Below are 25005 nucleotides of genomic sequence, written 5' to 3'. Positions count from 1 at the left end.
CCTTCCATAGGCTAGGGTAAGCAGCTTAATTTTCTGACACTGGCATGACCAGAGAAATTACACTGCCAATTCCACATCCCATCTAAAAGAGATGCTGAATGTAAATCAATATATTTAGAGGAGACTCCTTGAGTAATTCTGTCATGCTGGCATAACTTCTAACTTCTCATTTGCTGACTGAAGTATAGATTGATCTTGCCAATTTTGACTTCATTCTGGAGTCACATTGTATTTTTATCAATCCAGATGCATACCATATCCATCTGTGTGCAAATGTTCATTCTTTACTGACCGATTTTTAATGAGACTGGTTATGCTTTTGTGCCCAGCATAATGGAATGTCTAATTCGGGATTATTATTGAAGCTGCCCGATTTTGTTTTTGCTTGTAACTGTCCACCCTTTCATCTCATTGTCCTCCTTTTTTATTCCTTCATGATCTTTCCATCCTCTTTCTCAATTTATCAGTTTCTTTGATATTGTCTTCCTGCTTGGAGAAGTAATATTTGAACAATGGTGACGTGAATCCTTGTCAAAACTAAAGCTTTCTTCCAAGTTTTATATGCTCACACAATTTCATCCCTAGCTTTCATGATTCAAAATGTACCTCCACTGACAGTGTTCAAATGTTTAATCAATCATTGCATTAACAATCAGTTAATTTGCAGAGATTACACTGCATCCACTTCAGTCCACCCAAAAAGGTGGGGAGCCAAATAATTCAGACTAAAACAAGAGGGCTGAACCTACTTGCTTTTGTGTTTTGAACCAGGATTACAAAGTAGTACCAAATGCAGTACAATAAGAAACATACTAGGATTTAAAGGGTTAAATTACGAAGACAGGTTGGACACAGTTGGTTAACATTCTCTTGTATTTTATGTTTGAGAGATAATCTTATCTCCTTACCACTTTGGGGTGGCACAGTGGCTAGCACTGCTGCCTCATAGCGCCAGGACCCCAGATTTGATTCCATCCTCAGGCGACTACCTGTGTGGAGTTTGCACACTCTCCCTGTGTCTGCATGGATTTCCTCTGAATGCTCTGGTTTCCTCCCATAGTCCAAAGATGTCCAGGTTAGGTGGATTAGCCATGCTAAATTGACCATAGAGTCCAGTAATGTGCAGGCAAGGTGCATTAGCCACAGGAAATGCAGGGTTGAAGGGTAGGGGTGGGTATGGGTGGGATGATCAGTGTGGATGCCTTGGGCCAAATGGCCTGCTTCCACACTATATGGATTCTATAATTATCTAATTCAATGAAATAGATGCAGAGATGCCTCTTGTGGCAGAGTCGAGAGCAAAGGGGCATAAACATAATCTTAAAAACAAAGCCATTTAGGATAGAAATATTATCCATCCAAAGGTCAGTGGAAATCTGAAATTTTCTCCACAAAAGCTGGGTCCATTGCAATTTTCAAGACTGAGAAAATACATCTTTGTTGGGGAAATATATAAGGGATTTGAAGCACAAGTTGGTGAACTCTTGCTCCTCTGTTTCAAAGTCTAGAAATGCATTAAGTGATAACTATAAACTTCAGGTTTACACTGTCCATCTGCTCCATTATATTTCCACTGGCACCATGGCTTTATTCCACACCATTTCTGTGGCTAGCTATCAATTTGTGACAGGAGTCAAAGGCTAGATCTGGAGTAAATATCTTTTGTCACACGAAGCCAGCTTATTGAAACAAAGGTAACGCAAAGCTCTGGTACAGAATGAATACAGAGAATTGACTGCTGCCAGAAATCCAGGCACAGATCAATGATGCCTATTGGTCCAACAAGCTGGATCATGAACTCATTTTCTGTTAAGAAAGTTACCTCAACTGTGATGATGAGCATTCAAAGCAGTGAAGGTTCAGTCTCTGGTCCTTTTCATTCCAGAGGGAGGAAATTTGTGTGAAGTATTTGTGTGCTGATATAGACCCCTCTTAGAACAATTAAACTTGACAATTTCTCAAATATACTTGTGAACAGTGAATTGAGAGATATCAGCCTGAGAGGAGATCCTATCAGTCCATTGCTTAAAATCAAAGCCTACAATGACCTTGACAGCCACAGACCATGTTTTTGCTCGAGACTAACTGTAGCTGCAGCAGGCTACTTAGCTCAGTGGCAGCTTTTTTTTTCATTCGTACACAGGAAGTGGGTGTCACTGGCTAGGCCATATTTATCGCAGTTGAGTCAACCAGGTTGCTGTGGTTCTGGAATCATGTCGGGCCAGACCAGATAAGGAATGGCTGTTTCCTTCCCTAAGGGAGATGAGTGAACCAGATGGGATTTTCCACATCCATTTCATGGTGACCATTTGAGTCTTCGTTCCAGATTTTTTATTGAATCCAAATTCCATCATCTTCCATGACAGGATTTGAATCCTGGTCCACAAATCATTAGTAGACTCCCTGGATTAATAGTCGAGTGACAACACTACCAGGCCACTGCCTCTCTGATGTGATGAAATTAAGTAGGTTGATATATCACACCAGAATGAAGGGCAGTTAGAAGTAAAGTGTTTCCTGAAGACTACCTGTAGGCACAGCCTCCTCCAGGGTCCCCTCTTCATCCCTCAGCTGAGAGAGAGAGAGAGCATGAGAAAGAGTGAGATAGAGCAAGAGAGGGCGCAAGAGAAGGAGAGTGCAAGAAAGAGAGAGCGGGAGAGCGCGAGCGAGAATAGGATGAGAAAATATATAGTGAAAAAGTGGGTGCTTTTGAATTGATGGTAGGAAAAGGAAATGATAATAAAAGGATAGAAAGAAAAGTCCACAAATGGGGCTGGGGGGGGGGGGGGGGGGGAGTGTTCTGTGATAATCCATGTAATTAACAGGAAGGGAACAGAAGTTTTGAAGGAAGATTTCCAATTATAAAACTTGGTTTGAGCCCCATTTGCAATTCCCTGTTCTGGCCACTGGATGACTCTGCACTAACTTGCGTTCTGTTAGACATGACAGCAGTGAAATTTTTAGTATTTTTCAAATGTTATGAATTGCGAGCACCTTAAACTAATTCACTTTTGTTTAATTTCTCTCCAACTGATAACCTGACTGACCATAAGGTCAATCTTTTCAGTAAAAGGATTTCAGTCAGTCATTCCAAACCTTTCCTCTTCTCCAACAGCAACCAATTACACACATACACACCCTGAAAGGACCCCCAGTTCAGCTAATTCCCCAGCTAGATAATACTGACAAATTTATTAATTCACTACTTGCCATGACTTAAGACACTGTCAATGCAACCATAAAAGCTCAACTCTAGTAAATCTAACCAAATGCATTTCATTGCTTCAATTAATATCTTCAAAAGTGAACTATAGAGCTCAAATCACCAAATACGAACGTCAAGTGGAGTTCTGCAATCTGCAGGCTTACAATTCTCACCATTCAAATTGTTCGCCAATCCTCGTCCTTCAAATTAGCCACCTCCTTTATTGCAGTCATTTTCTGATCTCCTGGGGCAAATCTCCATTACTCCACTAACCCACCATCTCCCCCCCCCCCCCCCCAAAAAAAAGATATTGGTTCACACTTTCCAACTCATTCCCACCCCATGGCTGAAATGCCCACCTTGACCTATAAAATAGCACTTGATCTTGCTTCCCTCGATGAGGATTATTGGTGATTGATTAAAAAGATACAATACCCTGTTTACAAAAGTCTTAGGGAGCAGACATTCTAGAGGATTAATTGTATCATATCGACAGTCCTACAGGCAATTTGACAGGTCACAGCATGTTTGTGTTGGCATCAAAAAGGACAAACAAAATATTTGAATTGAAAATACAATGCACAACTAAAGTCTTGTTTTGGGGCGTTCCATGTTATAGTCCTGTTCTTAACACAATGACAGAGCCAAAGTCAAGCTAAAGATCTTTGTCAGGATAACCTCTGGTAATCTCTCAGCATTGATCTTGTGAGGGGAGACCCATTGATTTTTCCTCTATTTACACAGCCTTAAACAGAATTATTCACATGGCAGCATCGTCTGTGGTTAAGGCCTTTTTATCCAACAGTAAAAAACTTCTTACCCTCTGCCAAGAGATAGCAGCACAGGTTTTTCCAGTCCAATCAAAACTTGAAAAGCCTGATTCAGGTTCTTGTAAGAAAAATTATCTGCAGCATCTCCAATCACAACACAGTTGGGATTTGATTGGTCAATCTGGTTAAACTCTGGTAGAAGATCTGGAATTGAATTGAAAAACAAAATCACTATAAAATGTTACCATTTTCCCATTTAGCTTTGTTAGATCAAATATTCAGAGTTAATAATTATAATATGAATTCTACCAGAGAAGACTTTAGAAACACTTCTGTATAAGCATTTTACCACCTTTAAGATTGTTACAATATCTTTTTAGTTATATACAAAACTCACATCTCTCTGGGGATAAAGAAATATCGTTGACTGCAAATTATCTAAAAGAGGCTGACACACTTCTACATGCAATTACTCAGTGCAAAATCTCATGGTACATATATTGAGTATGTTTTTCAAAACAGGAACTGAATTATTTGAAAATAATGGAATATATGCCTGCCTACATGGAGAGCTGCATAAGGTGCAGTTTCAGCTGAAGCCAGCATAAGCAATTTTCATCTGTTACAACAAAAAGTCCAACCTTTTATGATAAGGCATCACTACTCAGTTACTGACCAGCAATAGCTTAGAGTTGTCAGTGAGGAGGATGGTAACTTGACCAACCACATCAATAAACTGGCTATAAAAATGTTGATGATACATGACTCCTTTCTTGACCCTGAAAGCCTGCGAGATAGAAGGCTCAAATCAGGAATATAGTGGAATGCTCAAACAGGTGCAGCTACACCTGTCAAGAAATCGGACACCATCCAGAACAGTGCAATTCATTTCAACGAAATCCTTACTATTGTAATAATTATGCAGGACCAATAACCACCAGGCTTATTTCAACAGTACCTTCCATTGAAATGAACCAAAATGGCCAAGACCAATAACATTCCACTACTAGTGACAACTCCCTTTTCAGGCACACACCATTCTGAATCCAATATGTCAGGCCTAGTTGTGAAATATTGAACTTCATTTTATTCTGCTGGCAAACAATTTCCTGTGCTGCTCACAATGCAGTCTCCTCTCCAGTGGGCAGATGAAATGCAGGCTTGGTGACAGATTCCCAGAATGTTCTGTATGTAAAAGTGACCCTGACCTTCCAGTTGCCTGCCATTTCAACACCATGCTCCCTGGCCAACATTTCTTTCTCAGGCCTACTGCAATGTCCCAGTGAACCTCAGGACAAGCTCAAAGAACAGCATCTCATTTTCTGCTTGGGGACCCTGCAGCCTCTAGGAGGCAACATTGAGTTCCATAACTTTACAGCCTGATCAATTCCTTTCATGTTTTTAACCATCCACGCACCCAGCCCAGTTATGACAGGGGCTGCATTCAGCACAGCCTACTAATTCTCATCCATTCTTCTTAGGTATTATTATCACATTACACTGATTGTTTTCAGCAGTTGATCATTACGTTGACTAGAATTGAGCAATTGCCATCCAATATTGCAATGACTTTTCAATTTTTAAACACATCATAACGTATTAAAAATGTAAAATAAAATTCTGTCCGTCTTTGTTGTCATGTTTCATTTTCTGCTTTAAATATATTGATAGTGCTGACTGTTAAAGAAACACTGTTTTTCAAAGTTTAAAATAAAACCTCTGTTGGGAGCTGAACTACTTTGTTGGAGAACTGCAACGGGCATTTGAAATGGCCTGCCTCCACACCAGACCCCTCACACATGCTATTGTGGCTCCCGAAATACACTGTGTCAAGTCAAACCCCCGGTCAAAGGGTGGGCACAAATTTCACAATGTGCAAATGTACTCACACAAAAGTCTGAGCCTTACTGCCATTTTTAAAACTGCCTGCAGTTTCTGACCCAAAAGCATCAGGGAAGCGCCACCAGCACTCTCAGTATCACATCGAAAAATTGCAACCCAACAGTACCTTTTCAGGGAAAGTATCAAATTGGTAATAAATGCAAGTTTGCCTATGTCACCCATGTTCCCAAATCAAATGATAAATGAACAATGGTCCAACATGGCATAAACAATCAAATTAAAATAAGTCTGAGTACTGTGGGAAAAATTTACTTTAAATATCAGCAAAAAGGTTTCTAGATCTTATTCAACATAACTAGCCATCGCACTTAATTATGAAAAGTTGAAAACTCTTAATCTGCAAATACTGCCTGACTCAGGCATATTTTCAGAGGGTACAATTGAGGCATTCTACTCCTAAATTATGCAAGCAGTTAGCATTTCAAATACTGCTTTCATTAAACAGAAAAACCTGCCAACTGAGGCAGAATTGAACTGCTCTCAATTTTTGGGCAAATGTTCTGTCATGCTCCTTGATGTTCAAACTCCAAAAGCACTTCAAAATGTTTTTAAACCACACAATAAAATTAGAGTTTGCTATGTAGTTGACCAACAGATCTAACAACTTCAAATTGCTTAGGAGGCAACAGAAGCAATAACATTAATTTACAATATTAATAATTTTACATGCGCTGGTTAGTGGGGCTGGTGGTTAAATGGTGAGTATTTCGTGGGAAACTCAAATCAAGTTACACAGGCAGTAAGCTGGCTTCTGGGTAGATGGACCTAATTGGTCTTTTGTGGTCCTGCACATTCCTGTGCCCATGTATTTTACTCCTCAATGTATGTAAAGATTAACAGTCAGAGTGTTACATAAATATGCTTTTTGTCATTCTACAGTGGACTGATGTTTGATAGTAATCTTGCTTTCATGTGTTGAACATTTTCATTCATTAGCCAGCTTTTCCATCCTCTTCTACATACAAGGGGCAATTCCGCCAAAGAGGGCAATGGTCAGAACAACATTCTGAAAGAATTATTATTGCAACTTTGTACAAGATGACATCTGCCTTTTAACAAAACGGACTCGTTAAGAACATCAATCTGTTTCTTCAGAAGTCCCAGAGTTATCAGGTAAGCAGACTTTGGAAAACTGGATACAAGACAATAGAAACAAGCCATTCAGCTTAATGAGTCCATGCCCATCATTATGCTCCCAGCTCCTCCCTGCTTTTCTCTTCTAAATCTACCACAATAACCAACATCATCTTTTTCTTCACATTCTTATCCAATTTCTCCTTAAATGCATCAACGATATTTGTTTCAAGCACTCTGTACAGAGTCAGAGTGCCCTACAGCACAAATACAGACCCCCTCGGTCCAAGTCATTCATGCCGACCAAGTTTCCCAAACTAAACCAATCCCAATTACCTGCACTTGGCCCACATTCCTCTAAACCTTTCCTTTTCACAAAGCTATCCTAATGTCTTTTAAATGTTGTAATTGAACCTGCACCTACCACTTCCTGTCTGGAAGTTCAGTCCACATATGAACCACCTTTTGTGTGAAAATGTTACCTCTCAGGTCCCTTTTAAATCTTTCTCCTCTCATCTTAAAATTATGCCCACTAGTTTTGAACTCCCCAACCCGAGAGAAAAGACCTTTGCTATTCACCTTATCTAAGCACCTCATGATTTTATAAACCTCTTCAAGATTTACCCCTCAACTTCCTATGCTCCTGTGAAAGTAGTCCCAGCCTATCTAGCCTCTCCTTATAACTCAAATCCTCCAGTTCCGGTAACATCCTGGTAAATCTTTTCTGCGTGCAGAGTTTCTAATTTCCACCACTCTTCGACTAAAGAAATTTTTTCAAACTCCCTACTGTATTTTGTAGTGACTATTTTATACTGACAACCTCAAGTTATGCTTTTTCCCCACCAGAGGAACCAGTGTCTGAACAGAATTCCCAGCCTGGCTGCTCCTAAGTCCCTCCATGATAACCTACTGTATAGGGTTTGATTCAGCATAATGCAGGTGCAGCCACACCTTCCAGATACCAGAGAACCTGAAAACACCCCAATAAAGGCAACAGCAAACACCAGAGGGGGAGGGCAGTCAGGAGTTGAGTTGGGTGTGCGAATAGGCAGATCAAAGAGTTGGGGATGTCAGTTCTGGAGTTGCCAGGTGTCTGTGGTAGGGGCGAGTGTGTCAGGGTTGCGGCTGAATGGTATGCTGGGTCCAGGGAGGGATGTAGCCGAGGGATGAGCCAATGGTGTGTCAGTTTAATGGTTAGCTGGGAATTAGAACAGGTTTGAGTTCCTCTTCCATTGCCTGAGTAACTATTAAACTAGGGGCAACACGGTGGCTCAGTGGTTAGCACTGTTGCCTCACAGCACCAGGGTCCCAAGTTGCACATTCTCCCCGTGTCTGCATGGATTTCCTCTAGGTGCTCCAGTTTCCTCCCACAATCCAAAGATGTGCAGGTCAGGCGAATTGGCCACGCTAAATTGCCCATAGTGTTAGGTGCATTAGTCAGAGGGAAATGGGTCTGGGTGGGTTACTCTTCGGAGGGCCAGTGTGGACTGGTTGGGCAGAAGGGCCTGGTTCCACACTGTCTGGAATCTTGTCTAATCTAAAGTATGACAGACCCCCCCCCCCCCCCCCCCATACTGTCTTACTCTCACTCAGATTTGGGGACTTTTACAGAGGAATCCAAGCACCAGATAATTGACCATCAGAATTTGAAAAAGTTGAAACTTTCAGGGCAATTTCTGTAGAGTCAGCTGTGTTGGGACTAAATGGTGCCAACACTTAATTCAAGTCTAAACTGCTGCAATGATTATCTTCCTCTTAGAAGGTTTGGGCCATTATCTCTGCATCCACATTATCAAAACCTTTCACAATTTTTAAACTGTTGTTTGGTCATTCATCACTGTTCTAGTTTCAAGAGAGAAGACCTGGTCTGTCAGTACATTCCCCATATATCCACATAACTGAAGTCAGTCAAATGTGCTAAGTTTTCTCAATTAAATCATGACAGCTCCTGCACACAATTAACATTTGCCTATTAGAAAGGAGCAAAACAAAGGAGATCTCAAATAATTCCACAACAGTGAAATGCGTTACTCAATAACAACCATGCTTCACAGCTATAAATTTGGTGGTTAATTAAAAAAAGAACATTTGAGCACTAACCATCATGTACAAGGAGGTGTGGTCTAAGTCCACGTTCCTTCAAAATTTGACAAGCAGCAGGGGCAGGAGCAAAGACTTCACCCAAAGCGATATCAAATCCCAGGTTTTGCAACTTCGCCACAAACTTCTCCCGGGTGGCCTGAGTTTCGTTGGTGCAAAAACGCACCTTTAAATTGGCCTCTTTGATTCTGCACCAGAAAAAGTAAATCATTTACATTCAATCATGTTTTCAATTAAGGCAGATGTTTATCAGAATTACAACGAAGGAAAAAGAAGTCTCACAAATGACTGGCTCTGGAGCATTACGTAAGATTTCCTCAATGTATCAGCAATTTTATCAATATTAGACAGACACCAGGAACAAGTCTCACTGAGTCTTGAACTTGTGCCATGCTGGCAGCACTCGAGCAACTAAGTGAAATGATTGTAAATGGAAAGATGTGATGCTACTCAAATTTCTCACAAAATGCTTTCCATAACTTACTCTAAAGATAGCTGTCTTGTCAGACAGTTGAACTATGTTTCAATGCAAGCATTAAATGTAACAAAAGGGCATGATTAATATCATTAATGATAAGTGCTATTATTCCATAGGAATAGGAGTAGGGCATTCAGCCCTTTGAACCATTCAGCGTGATTATGGCCAATCAATCTCTTCAATGTCTTCTATCAATACTATCCCTATAACTCTTTATGACTTTGGGAATCATAAATTTATCACAATTCTACTTTAAACATACTCAAAGAATGAGCTTTCACAGGCCTCTTGTGTACAGTATTCCAAAGGCCCTCCAGAGTAAAACAAAATTCTCTTGATTTCAGAACTAAATGCCATCCTGCTTCATTTTTGAATTATATCTCTTGGTTTTAGACTGCCAAATGAGAGAAATAGTTTACCTACAGTTACCATGTCTATCCTGTTAAGTATTTTGTAAGTTTCAATGAGATCACCTCTTGTTCTTTGAACCTCTAGAAAATACAGGCCCAGTTACCCAATCTCTCTGTAGGACAATCTCACCAGCCTGGGAATAGATCCAGTGAACCTTTGTGACACTCCCTCTAGTGTGCGGGGAATTGTAATTTCATATTAAAGACGAGGCAAAAGAAAAGCAGAATAGATCCAACATAACACCTGAAAGTAATGGAAATACTCAGTGGGTCTGCTCGCACTTTTGGCGACAGAAATAGAGTTAACCCTTCAGGTTGATAATCATTCTTTGGGAATTATTCAGAGATGTAATTGGATTTGAGCAAGGGATAGGTGAAAGATGGGACAGATTGAATGATAGCAGATTTAGTCACAGCGCCAAAGGCAATGATGAAGGAGGAAAAAAAAACAAGAAAAGATGTGCCTTGAGCAGAAGTTCTCCTGCCCAAAAGTGAAAAAAAAGTCAAAGAAAAAATTGAATTGAAAGGAACCAGAGATTACAGGCAGAAAATGTTGAACTCACTGTCGAATATGGAAGGCAATAAAATGCCTAATCCAAAAACGAGGTGCTGTTCCTCAAGGTGACATTAAACATCACCAGAACAATTCAATAGTCAAGGACAGGGTGTCAGCATGACAGGAAGGTGGAAACTTGAAATGACAGACCACTAGAAGCTCAAGGTCACATTGTGAGCTAAAGGGAGATTCTCTGCAAAGCAGCTACTCAATCTGTGTGGTATCACCAACACAGAGCAGCAAACACAGCGAAACAAATGAAAAGGAATGTATGTAAATTGCTGCTTCACTCATAAGGGGTATTTGGGTCTTTGGACAGAGAGGAGATGAAGGACCAGATGCTGCATCTCCTGCACCTCCATAGAAAGATGACTTGGGAAGGGAAAAGTGCCTATTGGCATGAGAGAGGAACAGACCAGAGTATCATGGAGGGAAGATTCCATTCAGAATGCTGGAAATGGAGAGGGAGATGTGGTTGCTACTGATATCACGCTGGAGGTGGTGGGAAAAATGGGAAATTATACACTGCGTGCTGTATACAAAGGCAGCGGTAGTCAACAGGAATTCTGTCATGGTTCTTGGAGAGAAGAAGGGGTGAGATCAGAAGCATGGGGAACAGATTCAACATGGTCAATGATCCTCTCAACATGCTGGGGGTTTCTCAAGTTGAGGAAATGAGATCGGACTACCAGAGTAACCATGTTTGTGGAACTTGGAGAGGAGGTAACAGCAAGGGCTGTTTGGGTTCGTTGAACTATATGGTAAAAAGCTGTGGAGGGAAGATAACTAGAGAAGATGGTGTTATGGCAATAGCTTGAAAGTGGTTGATGGGATCATGGTCTGGGAAGCTAGGAGGAGAAATGGATGGAGAATCAGAATTCAACTTCTGCAAGGAAGAGGTCAGTTACTAGACACAATGTCCCCACCCCTCATCATCTAATTTGATAACAATGTCTGGATTAAACTCAAGAAAACAGTGTAGCAAGTTCAAAGGAAGACAGGTTCAGGTGAGCAGTGAAACTAAGACAGCAAGGCCTAGGGTTAGGGAGAACATTGGGGACAGTGAGCAGGAGGGAGTTACTCCGAGTCAAAAAAAGAAAAAAAATGTTGATGAAGGCAATGGAAGAAAAGTTCAATACCATGTCAAATTTGAGACTGAGTAAAATGCAGTCCTAATGGGATAAAACTGAACCCTTTGTGAAAGTTAGTTCATTCATCAGAGTTGGGAAAGGTTGGAGGGAGTTGTGAATACGTGGAAAGAAATGAGATTAAAGAGAGATTAGGGAAAGGTATTTGTACCTATGGACAAAATACACTGGTGTTATACATGTGGGACATATGACCAGATCTGTTATTTCAATGCAAATAATGAAAATATAATCAACCTCAACAGTCAGGAATTTCCCTCCTGGAACTCCATGTAGAGTATGGGGCTGTTTCTCTTTCCCAAACCCAGCCCCAGTGGGGGAAGGGGGAATACGGGAAATTTTGGGGTTTTAGTAGAGATATTTCCTTGGCTCACACAGTAGTTCCCTGTCCAATTGAAGGGAATGGGTGGGTCCGAGGAACTGAAGAACCCAACAGATGCCAGGCCTTGTAGCCTCAGAGGAGCAACAAGCCGTAATAAAGGGCAAATAATAAGACTGGTGCTTCAACATGGAAGTCCCTGGTCACAAACACTTGTGAAACTATAAACAAAAAGATGGATCTGGCAGCTAGACTACAACAGGAGCAAGGGTATCTCCCTGCTGGATGGCCAGGTCGGGACAGACTCTGACTCAGACTCTGACTTGACCCTGCCTGCAGAGCTTGCCCCAGGCCGTCACTGCTGCCAGTCTCCATGCAGTTAAACTGCCTCCCGCCACTGTGGGAAACTAGATACTGTCTGGAAAATTCCCAGTTGGCTTCCTGAAATTGCAGTTAACAGGGCTCCAAACCAACCTAATACGTTTGATACATTTCTGAATATTTGTGGTTACCCATGGGGTACAGGAGTATGGAGATGGGATGGGTAAAAGACATTAAAAAGGTTTGACCAGTCATGATTGTATTGATTGGTGAGGCAGAATGGCCTCTGTTCCAGTGTTCACACTCCCAATCTCCTTTTAAAAGATTCACTAAAATACATGACTATAAGATTTTAAAAATCAAATCTAGGTCACAGCTGAAACATGGTTGCTTTGCATTTTAGGGAGTGGCAAAATGCACCTTATTATTAAACTTAAGTGGACAAAACAGACAGACACGTTTCTAATGACTGAACTCTTCTTAAATTTTGCCAAATATTCCATTGCAGGCAAATATATGTTGTGAATAGTAATCAACCCTTGGATAACAAAGCCATTGGTATTTATGAATGTTTGTGTTGGAAAGCACGTCAGTCTGCGATCTGAACAACAAAAAAGTGCATGACTTAACAGGTCTTTCTTAATGAGACCGATGATCAGTTTCTTTAGCACTATTTATCTTAGCTAATTACAGTGAGTGTGAATTATCAATTACAGTTAGAGGTAATTGCCCTTCATACAGAAAGCTTTTTTAGTTCATTCAGAGCCATTAATATAATGCTACAATTAACGGTCACATTTACATTACCAATATATCTCCATTGTTCTAAATTGTGAAGTAATTTCATTTTTCACAGGAGAGCTTCTCTTAATTTACTGATGCAATTGACTGAATAACTAGAGAGACTGTCATGGGGCTAATCAGTGATAATGAATTATCCTTTGACCTTGTAAGGGTAATGCACAACACATGCTCCCTCTGGATAACTACAGTTGACATCTGCTGGAACTTTCACTTTCACAAAGTTTGTGTTCACATATCGAGTCAAATACAGCTATTTAGAACATACATTCGCTCTGATAGTCTCGGGCAAAATCATTTCTCAACAATCAACATCAGTGGGCAGAATAAAAAAAAAGACATTGAAAAAATCATCAGTACAAGTTAAAACATTTAGCTGGAAACTCCCATTAAGGAAAGTGAAAGAAAATTTGATATCACTTTAGGTGTCACCAAAGATTCTTCTCTTCCAAATGTTTTTTAAAACATTTTCTAGCAAGAAGAATTTAGCTTTTTGTATAAAGACATAGACTATGTCACAAATTAGAAGAAAACATGTAACAAAGGTGATAATTATCTGTAAGTTAGAATGTAATTATCATTCTCAAAATTCATGGATCTTTGGTACGAGACTTTCAGGGATTAAACATACCATTTAAACAGTCAACTTCTGTGAAATGATAAATGTTGTACCCAATTTTTAAGAGTCAAAAATGTAATTTTGAGTTTCACCTGCATCATATCAACAGAGCATGACAATATATGGTGTTGTTGTTTACAGAATGGGAGAATAGATGGAAGGGTCTCAAATGATACTTTCAATGTTAGAATTTTCAATAGCGCTCATCCTTAGGTACAGATCATGAATTTTGGTTTGTAGGGTTGCAGAATGTTACGAGACTGGCTGCAGAACAGGGAGCACAATGTGATTCATTAAAATAAAATACCGAAAACAGTTTGTGAGTAACTTTAAAATGGTAGTTCCTTAGTACTATTAGGTTGTAAACATAATTCCTTGAAATGACCAGCCATGCATGAGATATTGTTGTTATTCCCTTTGCCCTATAAAGGCCAATCACCAAAACACAGGGAAAGCTGGCTTCCCTAATGTGCCAATATCGCCCTCAGGCTGCCTCGCAGAAGACAATTCAAATTGGAATCGTTTAAAAAGGCAAGTTTATACTGGCAATCGTCCTTCTGTTCATTTCCTACTGTGAGACTCCAGTGCCTAGTAAATAAAGTACAAAGCACTTCGATACGGTGACAGAAGAAAGATTAGATCCCCTACAGTGTGGAAACAGGCCCTTCAGCCCAAACAGTCCACCCCGACCCTCTCTGAAGAGGAACCCACCCAGACCCATTTCCCTCTGACTAATGTACCTAACCCTATGGGCTATTTACCATGGCCAATTCACCTGACCTGCACATCTTTGGAATGTGGGAGGAAACCCACGCAGACACGGGGAGAATGTGCAAACTCCACACAGTCACCCAAGGCGGGAATCAAACCCGGGCCCCAGGTACTGTGAGGCAGCAGTGCTAACCACTGTGCCACCATGCCATAAGGTCAGTGTAAAAAGAAAAATTTTGATGAATATGAAAAACCTTGCATTCTTACAGCACTGCACACAATGCAGTATTAATGGGGTCATGCAGAGATCAATTCTTACTGTTGACTCCATGTTCAATTCTACGTAAGTATGATGTATTCCAAAGTTAATAGAAAGCTAGTTCTGGAAAAGGTTCTCAATTATCGTTTTCTTTACAACATAAAGGATGGGTGATATCTATGCTACAGTGTCAACTCTACTCTAACACTTCTTCCATGCAAAGCACTAAGCTGTCCTTGAGGGCTCCAATTAAAACTACCTATTGTAGATATTTTAACTAATCTGATCAGACAACGGAGCAAATGTGACTTGAACCCAGGCCTTCCACTCAGTGGTAGGGACACTACCACTACATCACAAGAGCCGCAACTACCATTTGTACACCACGAGCAATTGCAGCATGTTCTGCAATCTCGAGAATCTTTGCTTGGATTGTTCACTGGCTCATTTCAAAATGATCCCTATTGCCTGAATCTCCTCTCAATTTAAATCCAACCAATTCTTTCGGGATTTCTTTATTTTGCTATAATGATAGGTTCTGTTATTTTTCCCTTTTTACTTGCTTTTTACAAACCCTGAAAGGCAGAAAGGAAATTAATGTTTTGCCAGACCAACAATATTTCTCTAAAACTGATAAGTGGTGTTAGACTGTGGCTTTACAAGGATTGTGCAAGGTAATTGTGTTACAGTGGGTGAAATGTTAGCATTTAGCTCTAGGTTCCAATCCAGCCTGGATTGATGGAATGGAAATTTTTCCTGTATCCTGACTAGAAGAGACCTATGCAAGTTAATTTAAGCAATTTCGATTCCTTCCTTGCAAGTACATCCTGTTCTAATCTGGAATTAATTTGGAAATTTCACTCATCCCCAGAATAAACGAGTAGAAAATGGAATATAGGTCATGCTGATACAGTAGAGGTGTACTTTCAAGGTGCGGACTGAGGCAAATTGTTGAATCATAATAGTGAGAATTTTGTATCTACCTGTGCTACAACTGACTTGAGAATGGCAGTGCTTAATTCTGATAGAGTGTCTGGGGAGCGATGGTCTAGTGTTATTGACATTAGGCTCTTAATCTAGAGACTCAGATAATGGTCTTTGGACCTGGTTTCAAATCCTACCATGGTAGGTGGTGGAAATTGAATTTAATTTTTTAAAAATCTGGACTTAAGAGTCTAATGATAACCATGAAATCATTGCTGATTATCAAGTTCTGGTTCCACTGGTTCATCAATGTCCCTTAGGGAAGGAAATCTGCCATCCTTACCTGGTCTGGCCTACGTGTGACTTCAGACCCACAGCAACGTGGTTTACTCTTAATAATTAAGGACGGGCTAGAAATGCTAGCCTAACCAGCAATGCCTACATTCCATGATTAAATAATGAATAATAAAAGGGAGAAATCCAACATTTCTCATTTGATTAGTCTAAAAAAATTAAAAGAATTGAAGTCACTCTATTTTGTCCTTAGTACTACATTCTGCTCATCCATGTGTGTAGTGCATTCCCATGATGCCACTGATAACACTGATAGGATGGAAGGGGGCAGGAGCGAGTGCCGGTAATTATGTCACTTACTGATACTACTATGAACTTTAAAGAACAGTACATTCTCTGACAAGTTCATTGTTAATGTCCAAATGATTTTTGAGCTGAAACAATTGTAAAGAACCAAGTATAAACATATCCCTTTCCGTGGACTAATTTCTGAAAGGTCATCTACCCCCTTTCCCTAGATTTCTTAAGCTCACAGAATCCCTTTTCCAAACTGAATGTGTGACTGACCAAGTATCATGTTCCCAGATCCTGAACAATGTTATTCTCTAAATCATCCAGATCATTCTGCAATTGGTCAGGAGAAGGGGGTACGCACTGGTCTCCAGCCACCTGCATCTTCCCAAGGCTGGGAAAGAGAATCTGCTCACTGTGTCAGGAAAACACAAAGTGATCCATTCCATCTCAAACCATGTTGTACAATGCTGGCTAATCTATGGAAATGCTGTATTAACTGCTTATACAGCCACTCATCATTTTCAGATCAAATGCAGGACAGTCAGAGGAGTTTAAAAGTTGTTTGAAGATCTGTAGCTTAGCCACTACAAGACTGCTTTGAACTGACCTTTACCTCGCCCTAACAGGTCAGTCTGATGATGCCCCACAATGCAATTACTGAGCATCAGATGTGCAACTCCTTACAAATCACCCAGAATTCTACACATCTGCTGGCTGTCAGCATCTGCCACGCTCAGTCATGTGCAAATAATGAAAAGCATTTGTTATTGCCCCAGAACAGGTAAGCATTATGACAATTACTACACATCCCAACTGACCTTGTGTAAATCTAAATCCCATGACCCTTTAAGCTATGGATATTTGGATGTTGAAAGTGATCGACATCAATGAACGAATTTTGGACAAATTCTATCTTTTTCAGTTGCCAGCTGGAAGAGACAGAGAAACGTTCAGTTTTTGTACAATGTTGAAGAATGCAAATATTCCCCCATTGGAATATTTAACCGGGCAGCAGTATTTGGTTAAGACTTTGGAATAACTTTACTTTAATCCTGTGTGTCAGACTCGTAACACAGGAATATGTAAAATCTGGCAACAGAATTGAGTGAATCCCGTTCAGACTGTGAAAAGCCTCTGTAAGAGATTAATGTGCAATCAGGTATGTCAGTGTGTGAAACCCAAAATCATGTCCAGTTTGATAACAAAATTTAGAGATAGCACAGAACACTTAAAGTGGAAATGGAATAGAAGTGCCATATAGATACAGCAAAGAGTGCTCAAAGGCTGGGAAGACTGGAGTGAACTGTACACTGCTATCCCTCACCTGAAATCACTTCATTCGCAAGAAAAACACCAGTTATAGGTAAAATGTTCAATCTCTTAGCACTAACATCTCTTATTTTGTAAGGGAACGTAACATGATATGGAAAATTGTACAATAAACAGGGATCGCAGAAAGCAGTAGCCATGGAAACAAATATCAGGGGGAATTTATAAGATGCTTTGGATCACATTAAACTCAAGCGTTTTTGGAACAGTTCAAGGAGGAAAACTGAAGTTCCACAATCACGGCCGCAGCCGATTTCCTTGGAGTTACAAAGTCTGGACATAGCGATAGGGCCAACCTGTGTTTTGATTAGAGTGGTGCTGGAAAACCACAGCAGGTCAGGGCAGCATCCGAGGAACAGGAAAATCGACGATTCGGGCAAAAGCCCTTCATCAGGAGTGCAGGCAGGGAGCCTCCAGGGTGGAGAGATAAGTGGGGGGAGGGGGGTGGGGAGAAGGTAGCAAAGAGTAGCAAGTCTGTTTCAGTACATGGTTGAAGAGCATCAGGGCAGAGGAGATGACCTGGGGGTTGCAGTGAGAGAGAGACTCACAGATTCTTGTGGAGAGAGGAGGAGAACTTCTTCAAGGTTTTGATTTGTACAGAGACATGTACGGTAAATATGGTCACAAATCCAGAGTGTTAGAGTCTAGATTTGAGCAATTGATTTAATAGCAATCGATTTAATAGCAATCAATGGGATCAATTTTCAATGCACAATCAGGTTTGTGCTAAATGTGAGAAATGTGGAGGAACTACACTTCCAATCACAATAACTTCTCAAAGATTGATTCTCAAAACGTCTCTACTCCACACCTCATAACACCAGTAGGCTTCAAGTTAAAACGGTTAGAAATTCTTGTTTCCAATCCATCCAACTTCTACTACATGTTGAGTACGGAACTGAGGTGATTACTTCAAGTAATTTCCACAAGGAAATATTAATTACTGGTATATTTCACACATTCTTCACTGAAAGGGCAGAAGAGCAGAATGGCATTCTATGCCAATGGTTCCCAACCTTTTCAGTATTAAGATACAAACAATTCTATGGTCCACAGACTTTTTCCTGATAAATTGATTGCTCATAAATGTCACTTTTAACTAAACTTACTATAATTATGGCCAATCTAGAGAGGTTTGCAACATAGTGCAAACAATAAGCTAAAGAAGAATCAAAAGCTTTGTGTTTCAAATCCACTGCTAAACATACACTGTCTTCGACTGCAAACACAGACACTTTCAAAATCTGCTCAACTCGATTATTTCTAACTATTGACTAACAATGAGTCAGAACAAATCTCAAAGAAGAGTACATTACTAGTTTAGTGGGAAACCTGGGCATGCCTTTTGACCTGGGGAACAATTGCCGAGAGGCCACCCAAACGTTTTGCTCCATTGACAAGCTTTAGCTCCTGTTATCATCATGTATGACACTGTTGAAAATGTTAAGTTTGCAGAGGTATGTTGCTGCAAACAGTAACAGTATGGTCAGACATTGTTGGATAGTCATATGCCACAGTCAGCCAAAACACGTATAAAGACACCTTTCCAAACTTTAGCTTCATTGTGTGATCCATCTGTAGCTTTGTGTACTCCTCTTTTTCTTTTAAAATCAGCTTTTAAGATGAAACACTAGAAGCCATTGGATGAAACAGATCACATATCCAGTCATAATTTTCCACATTTGGTGAAGGGAAGTAAAATGTGAACTTCTCTTGCAGAGCTTTGAGATGTTCGAATGTGAGGCTGTGTATATCAATAGCTGTATTTGCAGCAGACGATGCCAGTAGAAACATCTCAAGTCAATCTCCTGCCACTGTCTCTTGTCAAAGCCATGGTTTTGACCCTAAAGCTTAAAGTTTATCACATCATTATACTGTCTCTGAACATTTCTTGGCTTTCTTTTTTGAGTTCAGATGTTTCATTGACGAAATTAGCAGATGAATTGTTTATTTTAACAAGCAACCTTTCCATTTCTTCTCAGAATCTAAGACTTTGATCAGTGGCATAATTAAAAAATTTCCAAAAATATTCATATTATCTCCTAACTATTATCTCCAGGTCAGCTCTGGCTCATTTGTGAATCACCTTAAGTTGGTGACCTCTGGTTCATGATCTTCCCACTTTCTCTCTAAGCAGCCGCTTGGAGGTTCCTGAGATTCCAGTTTTGGAATTTGAGGGTGCATGGACCTCGGAGATGTGAGCACTGAAGAAAAATTACGGCGTGCATTCTCCAACAATGAAATCAGTTTCTTTCTGTCTCCTCTAATCTGATGTTTCACTTTTGTCAAATCACCTCTCTATATTCTCTTCTTCGAGAAAATATTCGCAGATTCACCAGTCTACCTACATAACTGAAGTCTCTCATACCTAGAACCATTCCCTTAAATCTTTTCTGCACCATAGAGTCATAGAGTCTGTTTCTGTGCCATACATCTCTTCGGTCCAACTCATTCATACATCCCAACCTAATCTAGTCCTACTTGCCAGCACCCGGCCCAAACCCTTCCTATTCACATACCCATCCAGACGCCTTTTAAATGTTGCAATTGTACCAGCCTCCAGTACTTCCTCTGGCAGCTCATTCCATACACGTACCACCCTCTGCGTGAAAATGTTGCCCCTTAGGTCTCTTTTATATCTTTCCCCTCTCACCCTAAATCTATGCCCTCTAGTTCTGGACTGTCCCACACCAGGGAAAAGACTTTGTCTATTTATCCTATCCATGCCTCTCATGATTTTATAAACCTCTATAAGGTCACCCCTCAGCCTCAGATGGTCCAGGAAAAACAGCCCCAGCCTGTTCAACCTCTCCCTATAGTGCAAACCCTCCAACCCTGGCAACATTGTTATAAATCTTTTCTGAACCCTTTCAAGTTTCACAACATCCTTCCAATAGGAAGGAGACAAGAATTCGATGTAATATTCCAAGAGTGGCCTAACCAATGTCCTGTACAGTTGCAACATGACTTCTTCACTATCTACTTGTGACTCTACTTTTAAGGAGCTATGAACCTGCACTCCAAGGTCTCTTTGTTCACCAACACTTTCTAGGACCTTACCATTAAGTGAATAAGTCCTGCTAAGATTTGCTTTCCCAAAATGCAGCACCTTGCAGTTATCTAAATTAAACTCCGTCTGCCATTCCACAGCCCATTGACCCATCTAATCAAGATGTCGAACTTCATATTTCCTAAACTGAGGTGGCCAAAGAAAACAAAAGGCATGAAAGGCAGAAAGAAATAAAGCGGTTCACAAATTGTTCTCCCACAGAAGCTTACTTTCTCAATAAATCTCTAAAACACTGCCTGACATATTTAAAGAAACAAAAATATTTGAAATACCACAATTCAGATGTGAATATTTGCACAGAGAGATTGTCCATCTTAATGAAAATGGCAACAGCGACATAAATCCTGAACTTCTGAAACCTGGAACTGGCCCCTGCCATCTTTGCAGGGTGGATAGTACAGGAGGTGGAGGTGGGAGGGTGGGGTGGGGGAGTTTTAATTTACACATCTATGATTCACAGAGGCACCTGTCTCAGTCCACTCTGATTTTTGTTAGGGCATGTATGGATATTGAACTGTAAGATTTGTTGTAATGTATGCTGTAATCTGTATAAATCTCGAAAGTGTTTTGTATTTTTTTGTAATTTGGCAGATTGTGTTTTCACCTTCTGTGTAAAGCTTCTGTCCATATGAGTGTACTAAATAAACAAAATGATTTCCCATTCTCCTATCCTCTATTAATTTGCAAACTTAACCTATATAATAGTTGGCATGGTAGATATAAGGGCAAAAGGTGGTAATTTGGGCAGATGGGTTTCTATGAGTTGGCAAAAGGCTATTAGGAAACATATGGGTTGAGTCGAGAGATATAGGCTGGAATGAAAGGTATGAGGCACCTTGGGGTACAGATAGGGCATAGTTTGGAATGGAGGGAATGAGGGCAATAGAGGTGCGTATAGGGGCACAGGTTGGCATTATTGGACATGCAGTGTGGTGGGGTGAGGGCTATTTTAAAGCTGGGACAAAGTGCTGGAGCACTGAGGTGGGCCTTTCAAAAAACTTACCCCTACACTGGACAACCATCTGATGAAGGAGCAGTGCTCTGAAAGCTAGTGCTTCCAAATAAACCTATTGAACTGTAACCTGGTGTTGTGTGATTTGTAACTTTGTCCACCCCTACATTGGCATCCTTGTGGCTGCTTCCGAACACTTTTCAGGGCAGGCAGCCACAAATGCAATAACTGCAGCCCTTCCCCCACCCAAAATTAAAATTGAAATTGTCCTCACGTAACCTCAGAACAAAGTTTCACACCACAGAATGCACAGAGCTTGACAAACAATTAATTCATTCCCACCTGTGGGGTCCTGAATGTAGAAATGTGGACGTGATCTTTAGCATACTATTCTCTCTAAAGTTAGTTCTATAATAACTGCCTTCTGTAATTCCATGCTAATCTTTTCTCAGTGGATTACACAATTAGAATGTTAGACAATTCCAAACCTGTGTAATGTATTACAGATATTATTGTTGCAATATCCTCTCCAGCTTTAAATTAGGTGGTGTAGTTGGATTATCCATTACCCAATTACACATCAGGCAGCTTGGCCTTTCAATTTAACGCATCCATTTAGAGCACTAACCTAAAGTACAATAGTTAGAAATGTGTGCATTCTGTTACGTGATCAGTTTGATACACCAAGCTCTTTTCCCATCCAATTGTAAAAGCAGCGGAAATATATTGCTACTCAAAGCATTTGTGGCTCAGCCTGCTCACACTTTACCTGGAAACCACAGGTTTCCATAAGCTGCTAAAAGCCATCCTGCAGATGCAGCAAACAATTAGAAATGATACGTTGGCCTTCATTGTAAAGGGATTTGAGCACATGATTAAAGATATCTTGCTACAATCTACACTACCTTAGTGAGGCCACAGCTGGTGTATATATGGATGGTTTTGATCTCCTTATCCTAAGGAAGATATATTTTCTGGCTTGCTGAGCTGGAAATTTCATCACCATACTAGGTAACATCACCAGTGTGCCTCTGGATGATGCACTGGTTGTATGGCCCACTTCTTATTTGTGTGTTTAGGTTTCCTTGGGCCAACGATGTAATTTCATGCGATTATGTCATTTTCTGTTCTTTTCCTCGGGGGTGGTAAATGGTATCAGAGTCAATGTGTTTGTTGATGGAGTTATGGTTGGAATGCCAAGTTTCTAGGATTGGCGTTCTCTGTTTGGCTTGTCCTAGGATCGATGTGTTGTCCCAGTCGAAATGGTGTCCTTCCTTGTCTGTATGTAAAGATACTAGTGAGAGTGGGTCATGTCTTTTTGTGGCTAGCTGATGTTCATGTATTCGCGTGGCTAGTTTTCTGCCTGTTTGCCCAATGTTATAGTTCTTGCAAGGTATTTTATAATTGACATTAGGTTTGCTTGTTGTCTGTGTAGGGTCCTTCGAATTCATTAGCTGCTTTTTTTTTTAGTGTGTTGGGGGTTTGTGGGCTATCATGATGCCAAAAGGTCTGAGTAGTCTTGCAGTCATTTCCAAGATGCCTTTGATGCAGGGGAGAGTGGCTAGGGTTTCTGGACGGAAATGACTTCCAGACTACTCAGACCTCTTGGCATCATGGTAGCCCACAAACTCACCAACATACTTAAACAGCAGGTAATGAATTTGAAGGACCCTACACAGACAACAAGCAAAACTAATGTCAGATACAAAATACCTTGCAAGAACTATTACAAACACTACATTGGACAAACAGGCAGAAAACTAGTCACCAGAATACATGAACATCAACTAGCCACAGAAAAACATGACTCGCTCTCACTCTGATCTTTACACACAGATGAGAAAGGACACCACTCGAATAAGCCAAACAGATACACGCATGAGAATTCCTAGAAGCATGGCATTCCAACCCAGAACTCTGTCAACAAACAGATTGACTTGGATCCCATAAAGCACCACCTGAGAAAAAGAACTGGAAATGACATCACCATATAAGACCATAAAACATAGGAGCGGAAGTAAGGCCATTCGGCCCATCGAGTCCACTCCGCCATTCAAAAATGGCTGATGGGCATTTCAACTTCACTTACCCGCATTCTCCCCGTAGCCCTTAATTCCTTGTGACATCAAGAATTTATCAATTTCTGCCTTGAAGACATTTGGTGTCCCAGCCTCCACTGCACTCTGCGGCAATGAATTCCACAGGCCCACCACTCTCTGGCTGAAGAAATGTCTCCACATCTCTATTCTGAATTTACCCCCTCTAATTCTAAGGCTGTGTCCACGGGTCCTAGTCTCCTCACCTAACGGAAACAATTTCCTAGCGTCCACCCTCTCCAAGCCATGTATTATCTTGTAAGTTTCTATTAGATTTCCCCTTAATCTTCTAAACTCCAATGAATACAATCCCAGGATCCTCAGCCGTTCCTCATATGTTAGACCTACCATTCCAGGGATCATCCGTGTGAATCTCCGCTGGACATGCTCCAGTGCCAGAATGTCCTTCCTGAGGTGTGGGGACCAAAACTGGACACAGTACTCCAAATGGGGCCTAACCAAAGCTTTATAAAGTCTCAGTAGCACAACAGTGCTTTTATATTCCAACCCTCTTGAAATGACATCACCAACCCAAGGAAACCTAAACACAAATAAAAAGCAGGCCATACCCCCAGTACTTCATTCAGAGGCTCACTGATGATGTTACCTAGTATGGTGATGAAATGTCTGAAACCAAACCTTCCAGCTCAGCAAGTAATACTACATCCAGAACCTCAACCTGAGCTACAAATCTTCTCAAAACTCGCTAGATATATTTTGCTTACAGGGAGTGTAATAGAGATTCACCAGATTTATCCCTGGGATGATGGATTATGGAGAGATGGGGAAGTCAACTCTGGATTCCCGAGAGTTTTGAAGAATGAAATATATGTTCATTTCCAGAATTCTTTAGGGCAATGTAAGGGTGGATGTAAAAGTTTTGCTTAGCTGAGAGTCCAGAACCAGGGCCACAACCTCAGCACCATTTAAGGAGGAGGAACTTCTTCACTTAGAAAGTGGTGAATCTTTTGAATTCTCTATGCAGTGGATTGTGGAAGCCAAATTATTCAGCATCTTCAAGATATAAATCAATAGATGTCTGGAGGCTAGTGATATGAAGGGATATTGAGGCAATGCAGGAACGTGGCATTGAAGTAGATGAGTCTGCTCAATAGCTTCTGTGGCTTACTCCTGTTCCTCTGTTCCAAAACAGCAGCACAAAGGGTCAGATAAACCATTTTGGTTTAAAATCAATGAGGATCTCATTTGTTTATTTGGTTTGATCTTGAAATTTGGTTTGTGAGTGTTAGCAAACTCCAAATTCTCCTACATGTTTTTATTATTGGCATTTCATAAAAAGCATAAACTAAAAAGTTTCCTGTGAAAAGCTCACATATTATTCAGTGTAGATTCTCCATCAGTTGTTTTGGGGT

General features: G+C 40.6%; 1 protein-coding gene across 2 annotated transcripts in view; it reads right to left on the bottom strand.

Moving 5' to 3' along the window:
• The window catches only part of lhpp (phospholysine phosphohistidine inorganic pyrophosphate phosphatase), a 196607-nt gene that overhangs the window by 117244 nt on the left and 54358 nt on the right, over nt 1-25005 (bottom strand). For both annotated transcript variants that reach the window (XM_043712654.2, XM_087998930.1), the window contains exons 2-3: nt 9052-9239; nt 4026-4179 (exon numbers count right to left, since the gene is read on the bottom strand). In XM_043712654.2, coding sequence (XP_043568589.1) covers nt 4026-4179; nt 9052-9239 — 342 coding nt within the window. The remainder of the gene's footprint in view (nt 1-4025; nt 4180-9051; nt 9240-25005) is intronic.

This window comes from Chiloscyllium plagiosum, unplaced genomic scaffold, assembly GCF_037043375.1.
Source record: "Chiloscyllium plagiosum isolate Xiang-an unplaced genomic scaffold, Cpla_swu_hap1 HiC_scaffold_22, whole genome shotgun sequence".
In the NCBI taxonomy this organism is placed as follows: Eukaryota; Metazoa; Chordata; class Chondrichthyes; order Orectolobiformes; family Hemiscylliidae; genus Chiloscyllium; species Chiloscyllium plagiosum.
Note: the sequence above shows the minus strand (reverse complement) of the source record. Positions and strands in the feature narration are given on the sequence as shown.